Raw genomic sequence first — 10,000 nt, 5'->3', positions numbered from 1 at the left:
ATATATATATATATATATATATATATATATATATATATATATATATATATATATCACCATTGTCAGTTTGAGCTTTTGGCCTGCTAATGTGAATAATCTTACATGGAGAGAGCAGAATCATTACACAGGGCTGGCTGTACTAGTCCCTGATCTGTTACACGAGGCAGCTACTGAGTCTGAGCTATCATGTCCATTATTCTCTACCTATTGTGACTGTGTCTCTTTCGGCATTATCATGACACTACACAAAAGAAACGGCGGGACGTCTTTACCTGGGAGACTTTACGAAGCCTAATCCACCTCTTTATTTACTAGGAAAAATATCTCTCTTGACGAGTCCACATGATCTGGACAATCTATGTAGGTAGATAGTTTGTTTAGAATAATGCTGTTTATAATTTTCCCTCAACATTTTTATATCTTTAAAACCTTGGCGACCCCGAAAGCAATGCTGAATCTTTATCGATTTAAACAACCCCCAATCTCTATCTAGGAAAGACATTATCTTGTCCTTCGAGAGAGAGGAAGGAGAGAGAGAGAGAGAGAGAGGAGGAGGAGGAGGAGGAGGAGGAGGAGGAGGAGGAGAAGGAGAAAAGGACGACGAGAAGGAGGAGACGGAGGAGGTGGACGAAAAGGAGAAGGCGAAGGAGAAGGAGAAGGATAAAGAGCACGAGAAAGAGAAAGAGAGATTCTATAGATTCTACACACATCCACTTTCCTATACCTGACCCTTCTTCTCACAAAGAGCCTCCTCGATGCAGACCAATACCAATACCTTGAGCCGGGAGGACCCAGTGACTCGCCCTGTGAACGAACAATAGCGAGGTCGAACTCATGCCACCAAAACGCAACAAAGAGTAGAGAGACGCATGCGAGGAGATAATGGGCATCGCACCTTGACTGGATTTGGGTCTTTCCTTCGTCCTGGATAGACTCTCACGCAGATCGGCAGACACACACACACACACACACACACACACACACACACACACACACACACACACACCAACACGCACAAACACACACACACACACACACACACACACACACACACACACACACACCAACACGCAAAAACACACACACACACACACACACACACACACACACACACACACACACATACACACACATACCAACACGCACAAACACACACACACACACACACACACACGTACAAGCACACATACGTATAAACTAACAAACACACGTACAAACAAACACACACACGTATAAACAAACAAGAACCCACACATACACAAAGTAAACAAATAGATAAACAGATACATTGATTATTCTATATAGATTACATACCATTACTCTCATTAATCTATCTATCCCTCACCTACGTATCAATCTATATTCATAAAATAGGACGTACATATATACACACACCTTGATCTTCGTGTATACGTTCAACAACAACAACAAAGACAACAACAACAACAAAGACCAGCTATGGTAGATGCAAATTCCCTTCTCGCCTTGTTATTTGTCGTGATGATACTTCTTGGAGCTAATGAGGATGTCGACCGTTTAAATGCCCTCTTTCGGCCTCTACGAGAATTCTACTTACAGGGCTCTTTTATGTTAATGACCGGGGGGGGGGGGGGGTTAATCCGGAGGGCCTATTTCCTTTATCCTCCATTTTGTGTGCCTAATCATGTGTTTATACGCGTGTGTCTGTGTGTGTGTGTGTGTCAGGCTATCTACATATATGTGTGTGTCAAGCTATCTGTGTGTGTGTGTGTGTGTGTGTGTGTGTGTGTGTGTGTGTGTGTGTGTGTCTGTGTGTGTGTCAGGCTATCTACATATATGTGTGTCAAGCTATCTGTGTGTGTGTGTGTGTGTGTGTGTGTGTGTATGTGTGTGTGTGTGTGTGTGTACATATATGTCTATATACATATATGTATAAATATATACATATATGTGTATATATATGCACACACATATACATATGTACATGTATATAAAGACACACACACACACACACACACACACACACACACACACACACACACACACACACACACACACACACACACATATATATATATATATATGTTTTGTGCTACATATATATGTACATATGGATGCGTAGGAGGAGTAACTGCATACGCACATATACGTACACATATATAGTTGGTACTATAGGACAACAGATATAAGTGCGGATAACACTGTAACACAGTGGGGGGGGGGGGATGAAATATTTGTCCTCGGCCCATAAATTCCGGTCCCATTATGTACGAATAATGCGTTGTATTGGCAACCCTGTCTCTTACTTTTATTTATTGGTAGTCCTGATCCTGATTTAAGAGAAGACAACCCGTTTCCTCTCCGCGCCTGGTTCTCCTCTTCGTGTTTCAATTTGAAGGAAATAATAGAGTAAATATATGAAATGAACCGAGTGTCGGGGAGTGTGAGAAGACTGTGTTCGAACGATATAAATGTTAAGTAATTAAGTAATTAAGACTAAATTATCATTGTCGTAGATCAATAAAGGACAATTTCGATATTCTGTTTTCTTAAAGAATTGATAAAAGAAAAAAAAAACTATTACCTGAGATGTATTTAGAGAATATGATCAACACGCTCAGAATCGATGCCCTTGCAAGTGAATTAAGTAAATTCAGGGGTTTATTGAACTAGCTGCTTTTGGTTACTTGAGTTGTAGTTAAGAGAGGAAGGAAAAAAGACACTAGAGAGACCTGGAATAAGGAATTCGAGAGGCACAGAGAGGAACGAGGGAGACTGAATGTAAGAATAAGATAGTCTAAAAGTTAAGCAAATGATCTCATACATACAGCGTAATATAGGCTATGAATGAATAGACGATGCACAATACACAAATAGAATTATAAAGAATAATCATATAAAGAACAATATATAAAAATAAGACGCTAGGGATTTGCTATATAAAGAACACCGTCATTTTGGACACGTAATGAGGGGAAGGACAAAGCATCAATTATTACCACGACGGACATGCCAGAGATAGGAAGGACCTTAGGACGATTTATGACGAGTCGGTAGGATTTTGACTGACAAGAGGACGACGCATTTAGTGGAAGAGGAGACAAGGGGGCGAAGGAATTCTAGAAGAAAGATTAATAAAAATAGGTTAACTACGACGTTGTGGGAACGAGGCCATTACGAGAATACTGGTAGCAGGGACTTTTAGACACGCCGGTGGCTCTGTGTTTTATACAGCATGTGGTACATTTTTTTTATGAATCATAGCATGTGCATTACATAACAAGGCAAAAACTGAATTATCACAGTAGCATGTGAAACAATTTACTGTTTTTCTCTCCACCCCCCACCCCCCTGACCATAGAGGAAACGCCCTCTGGCAGTACAACCATAATTCAGGTGCACAAAACAAGAAAAAAAAAAGAAAAAAAAGTCAGCCATGAATCCTATACGTTATGCTACTGAAATGGGTCGCTGACTAAATCGCTCTTAACACTTTTTATCCAAGTTAGGAAAATGAAGATCTACTATCCAACCCCCCCCCCCCTCCCCTGCTACCTAAATGAAGCCCGTACCCTCGCTTTTCCTTCAATGTCCTCTCGTCCCCGACCCCCCCCCCCCCCTAACTTGTCTACTATCCTCCCAGAATCCACCCCACCCACCCACCCACCTTTTCAATTAACAGCCTTTTCTCCTTCCTCTTACCACCTTCTGTCCTTAACCCTTCCTCTTCTATCAATCCCTATCCTTCCCCATTTATTCCCCCCTCTCTTTCTACTGATTTCGCTACCATACAGTCTTATAATGCCACATGACCGTCGAAATCTGAAGACATTTTGTTTAAATAAAGAACTTCTCTAAACCCCTCCCACCACAATACTTTACAATAGTGATACATGACCTCAGACGTCTAACACATTTATCTTGCCTAAAACCTCCCGCATTTGACATTGAAAATATGACCTTCCCATAGTGCAATGATCTAAACTCCAGTAGAGTGGCTTTACAACCATTTTAGAACACAGGCTCGTAACAGGAAGATTTACCTTTCCCTCGACAAGGACTGTCCTAGCATCACCGTCGTTAATTACTGAAGAAACTATAGGAGAAAGTAAATGATATCAAGTTATCTTTCAGTTTTCAATGTTTTGGCGGAAAGGCTGGCGAACAGGCACACATTCTAAAATCTTAGATAATCTATTGACTATCTCTTTATCTATATATGCATATGTATGTATGCATGTGTGTATGTATGTATATTTATGCATGTATGTATGTATATATGTGATATGTATTATGCATATATGCATTTATGTGCATATGCATATATATATATATATGTGTGTGTGTGTGTGTGTGTGTGTGTGTGCGTGTGTGTGTGTTTGTGTGTGTGTGTGTGTGCGTGTACGTGTGCGTGTTTGTGCGTGTACGTGTGCGTGTGTGTGCGTGTATGTACATGCGCGTGTGTATATGCATGTGCGTGCGCGCGCGTGCTTACCTGCCCGCATAATATAAGTGCGAAAAGGCAAATTACTTATCAAGGTTAAAAGCCAGCTGGTGCAAGCAGGTACGCTAAGACGCAAAGGGTAGGCTCCCTTTGTCGTGAATAAAAGCAGGGCTATTAGGCTGGACCTCTCCTTGCAAACTTTGCTGACGTCTGCTGCCCCTGCACTCGTGGTGATTGGTGGGGCGCTGCATATCTAATTATAATGCTATATAATTCTAAATCATTATTTATTCATCTGTCTGCCTAATCAGTCTTTCTATCTAATGAGTGGGTGAATGAATGAATCAGTCTATTTATTACTATCTATCTATTTATATATATATAGTTTTATCTGTCTCAGTCTATCTATAACTATTTATATTTATCTGTCTTTTTATCTATCTATATCTACTGCATATATTAATCTTGTCGCAATGAATATTTCCATAACACGCAGGACTGGTTTAATATCACTACGCTCCATTTGATAATTGAAATGCCTTTTACTTTTATGTGGAAATGCAGGTCTTCAAAGCCTTACTTTTAAAAGGACGAGGTGATAATGGACGGTCACTTATCATTTGTAATGTTCAGAAAGCAAACGCCACGTGTCCTTTCAGTCATGCAAGCAACACAGTGCAGCATTCATCATATAAACAAAGGTGACGACTCTACGGCAATAATATTAATGTGATGATATTTACCAGAGAGATATATTGGCTCATTTGTTATGATGATGATGATCATAACATCAATAATAGTGATGGTAATGAAGATGGTAATAACGTCATCACTATCACCAACGACAATGATACTAGTAATAATAATGATAATAATCGTTATAATAATGATAGTAACAAGTGATGATTTTACAGTGATGATACTAGTACTATTGCTGATAATAATATTGATAACCACGGAAACAAATCAATAACAACGACAATAATAATGAAATATGCAGTAGTAACAGCAATAGTAACAACAATAACAATAAGCATGGGAAAAAAAACATTATTATCACCACTAATGCTACTATTACTTTAAGTGGTAGCGATACAAGAAAACAATTATGTTAATAATAATGGTGTTAATGATAAACATTACTACAACTACTTCTGATGACGATGATGATGATGATGATGATGATAATGATGATAATGATAATGATAATGATGATGATGATGATGATGATAATGGTAATAAAAATAATGGTAATGAAAATAATAATAATAATAATAATAATAATAATAATAATAATAATAATAATAATAGTAATAATAATAATGATAATAATGATAAAAATGACGATAATGACAATGATAACAGTAACAACAATAATAATAATACTAACAGCATCCAGCTAGTCTCTGGATGTTCCTTCTTTATCAATTTCAGGAAAAATAAATTCCGACATCCAGCCAATCTAAACTTAACATTCAATTAAATCTCCCCTGGGCGCATCTTCACATCCAAAAAGATAAGAGAATTTGATGCTTAGATATAATTAATTGTCTTGCTTTTTATGTATTTTGATGTTGTTATTTTGATGTTACTGTTATTATTATCTTTGTCATTCTAAGAATTATCCGTATCATTAACATCAATGTTATTATCACTGAGAATAATGATGATGATAACAGCATTATTATTACATTACTACTGAATGGTAGAACACACTTTCGTGCAGATACTATGGTAGAAAACCCCACAATGCAAAAAAGATTTATTGTAAGTGAGACTACAGTTTCGAAATCCACCTGGATTCTATCTCCAGGTTTGAAGATGAAATCCAGGTGGATTTCGAAACTGTAGTCTCATTTTCAATAAATCTAGTTTTTGCATTGTGGGTTTTACTACCATTATTATTACTATTACCACTAAGATTATAGCCATCATCGTTATGATCATCGCTATTATTACTATTATTTTCTTATACGATGTTGTTCTGGCAAACATTTGTTGTTGGGTATATTGATATTTCATTAATATTGTGATTATTACTGTCCACCCCTAACGCTCACATTAAAAAAGTAAGTAAATACTTTTTCGAACGTAAAAAGTCCATCCAATTAAGCAAATCCATTCATAAACACTAAATTCACGGCAGCTATTTCAATTTCCTACGAATTAGGGAAATTGTCTCCCCCCTCCAAGTGTAACAAGACATGCACCTCGATAGACTTTTATGAGGTTTTGATGATAACGCCTCTGGAGACAATAATGGGCGAAAGCATGACGTGGAATGGTTAATGGTTATAACAGATAAAAGTGCTGGACATCAAAGGCCATTTAGCACTATGGTAAAGAGAAGGAAGAGGAAAAGGAGAGAAGAAAAGAAGATACAAAATTAGCTACGGCGAGGGTTGAGGTCCAAAGGTAAGGGTGATGCCCTCCATTAGGCTTCAGCCTCCGTCTCCTAAGCCCTCCCCTCCCCTTCCCCCCCCCCCCCCACACACAAGGGGCAAGCCAGGGATTGAGGGAAGTAATGTGGAATAATGCTACAGGAAAAGAAGACGAAAAAAAACAAAACAGATAGAAGTGGCGTTTCGTATATAATTAGTCTCATACATTCCCGGCCCCCGCGACGTAATCAAAAAATATATTTGTGTACATCAGCCATCTAAGATCGAAGTCGCCGATACCAATGTTGTTGTTGTTTCTTAAAAGCTTGGAATAACCCTAACCCTCGATGTACTGGTTTATTTAACCCATTACGTTGTGATAACACGACTTACATGACCTGCCCTCTGTGATTTTAATCTACTGTTTATACATAGATGGCTTTACATGTACTTAGTCACAAAAAAAGTTCATTACTAGTGCTACCTATCTCGCCTATTTACTCCTTTCCTTGATTTTCGATTAAAAAAAATATATATTGCTATTACTATTTTTATAACGTAATAATAATTATGTCAATAATAATGATAAAAAACCCTGCAAATTCAGGGGAAAATTAGGCACGGTCACTAGGGCCTATTAATGGACTCCTCGTTGGCTGAGCATTTGTGGAGCCATCTGTGGGCAACGAAATTCACAATGAGCAGTGCACGTTCCCTTAGCCATCGGGGTTGAAATGAATTGACATGAGGAAAGATTAAAAAAAAAAAAAAAAATGTATATACAAGTATTTTATCACTGAATAGCTGAGCTACCTTATAAACTTAGCTTATAGAGGGTGTGTTAGGTCATTTGACAGGACGTCCCTTCGTCCACAGGTATCTCAAATTATCATTTGTCTGTTTAAAGAAGAATCTAATCCAGTCTAATTAATAACCATTAAAAACATTATAAAAAATAATTACATTTCCAGGTCTACCTATTATCAATATTTTTCCCACATTTAATTCGAAGTAAGTCTATAAGATAAAAATATTACAGTATTACCTAATTTCATAAATGTATACTCTGAATTTTGTTGAACGAGAGCACAGCATACTGTTATAACGTCAGGAAGAAGAAATCGTGTGACGAATAAGCCCCCGGCGATCGGGTGGGGGTTCGGGGCTGAAGGTGGGGGTTTGGGGGCTGAGGGTGGGGTCAGGGGGCTGAAGGTGGGGGGCAGGGGGCGACGCAGCTGGGTTAGGAAGGTTTTTGGTTCATACAGGCGATGTTTGTGGATTTCCCTGAACAACAGGGCGAGGTAACTTCGTAAACAATACCCATACTTTTATTTATATCATTTGCGATGGGAATGGCATGATATTCAAGCATATTACAATGTGAATAATTTAAAAAATAATCATAATTGCAAGGTTGGGTGGCTATGTGTAGCTATAAAAATAGCCCCATACGTAAGTAAATCCGGCCCTTCCTTGTTCGTTGGCCTTTACCATGCCTTTTCCACGGAGTCGGCCCGGGTATGCGTTTAAATAATGAAAACAGAGGCATAAGGCTAAGAATTGACAAATGTGCGGCGCTGACGGAAAACATAACCGAATACATAACCGAATTAAATTTTTTATTTTTTTTTACCTAAGTGGACAGCAGGAAGGCAGGGATGAATGTCACCCTAATCATTCTAAATACAATTCACTTCACAAAAATGCGATCTCAATATAGCAATAGTATATGCAAGAAAAAACGATATTACACGTCCAGGAGCGAAATGTTTACCTTTCTAAACGACATAGTGGCCTGATAGTTGTTCTCAAGGGACAATGACTATAAACATGACCTGAAATTTGTTATGGTGATAGAATATAATGATCCTTTCTCCACTGTTGTTTATGAGGTGGATATGAATAAGTTCGTGATAATAAATAGAGCAGTTACTCACGGACTTATAGGAAAACTCAAAGATTTATATACTCATTATCCTTTGAAAACAAAACTCTTTTTTTGACATACTAAAATCGTTCCGATTTCAACTACATTTTCTATTTTCCTTTTTGCCACACACACACACACACACACACACACACACACACACACACACACACACATATTTATATACATATATATATATGTATATATATGTATACTCCTGTATTTATGCACACACACACACACACACACACACACACACACACACACACACACACACACACACACACACACACACACACACAAACACACACACACACACACACACACACACACATATATATATATATATATGCATCAAGGATGTAATATCCTTTTAGTTCAGCTGTTTACTTGGTCATGGTGAAACACCTTGATTATATCAGTATCCTAAAGGTATGCCCTTAGTTACGAGGTGACTTCTTTCAAATGAAAATGACTAGTCTAGTTGAGTTCGGATATGAACGAAATTTTTCCCATTGCAAGGACGCACACTCAAGGTCTCGCAGGGACTTACTTACTTGCATCCCACGCCGTGCTCCTGCGGCCCCGTCAGCTTGAGCGGCGACTTGGCCCTCCCGGTGGGCGGCGGCGGTGGCGGCGGCGGAGGGTCTTCGAAGCCGACGCCCTTCAGCCTGCCCGCCGGCCACGTCTTGAGAGGGGCCTCCCTGAGCGACGGCCACTTCCTCACCACTGGGTCCGTCTCCTCCACCACCAGGTCCTTGAGACCCTGGGACGTCGCCCTCAGGCCCGTCACCTTCATGTCAGGCAGCGTGTGGCGCCTCTTGATGCTGGGCGAGGTGCTCCGTGTCTTCGCCTTCTTCTGCAGTTTGTCCCTGGCCACCGCCGCCCTACTGGGCTGGATGCGCATGATCTCCCGAAAGGGACAGTTCGCGTGGTTCTCCCAGCCGGAGCACCTGTCCTGGTAGCGGATGTTCCTCAGGATGTCCTGCGGGCTGACCGGCTGCGACTTGGAGTACGGAATGGGCCCATACACGCCGGGGATGTCAAGTCTCGGCTCGCTCCTCGTCATGAACCTGCCGTCATGGCGGCGATAAAACCTTCCGCGACCCGTCTTGTCCGTTACGTTGCTGTTCACATCGTAGCAGCCGTTGAGGTAAGTGTCCCCGTCGCCCAGGCAGTAGCGCCACTCGCTGTCGGCGAAGCGGACGCTTTTCCCACGGCCGTCGCTGAGCCTGTGGCCCCGCACGGCGCCCAGGCCGTCCAGCGCGG

At 40.1% G+C, this 10,000-nt stretch overlaps 1 protein-coding gene across 1 annotated transcript in view; it reads right to left on the bottom strand.

Moving 5' to 3' along the window:
* The window catches only part of LOC125033306, a 90,786-nt gene that overhangs the window by 75,291 nt on the left and 5,495 nt on the right, over nucleotides 1-10,000 (bottom strand). Inside the window, exon 2 of the mRNA XM_047624688.1 lies at nucleotides 9,289-10,000. This exon is cut by the window's right edge and continues 628 nt beyond it. Coding sequence (XP_047480644.1) covers nucleotides 9,289-10,000 — 712 coding nt within the window. The remainder of the gene's footprint in view (nucleotides 1-9,288) is intronic.

This window comes from Penaeus chinensis, chromosome 16 (assembly GCF_019202785.1).
Source record: "Penaeus chinensis breed Huanghai No. 1 chromosome 16, ASM1920278v2, whole genome shotgun sequence".
Taxonomy (NCBI): domain Eukaryota; kingdom Metazoa; phylum Arthropoda; class Malacostraca; order Decapoda; family Penaeidae; genus Penaeus; species Penaeus chinensis.
This window is presented reverse-complemented; position numbering and strand designations above follow the sequence as displayed.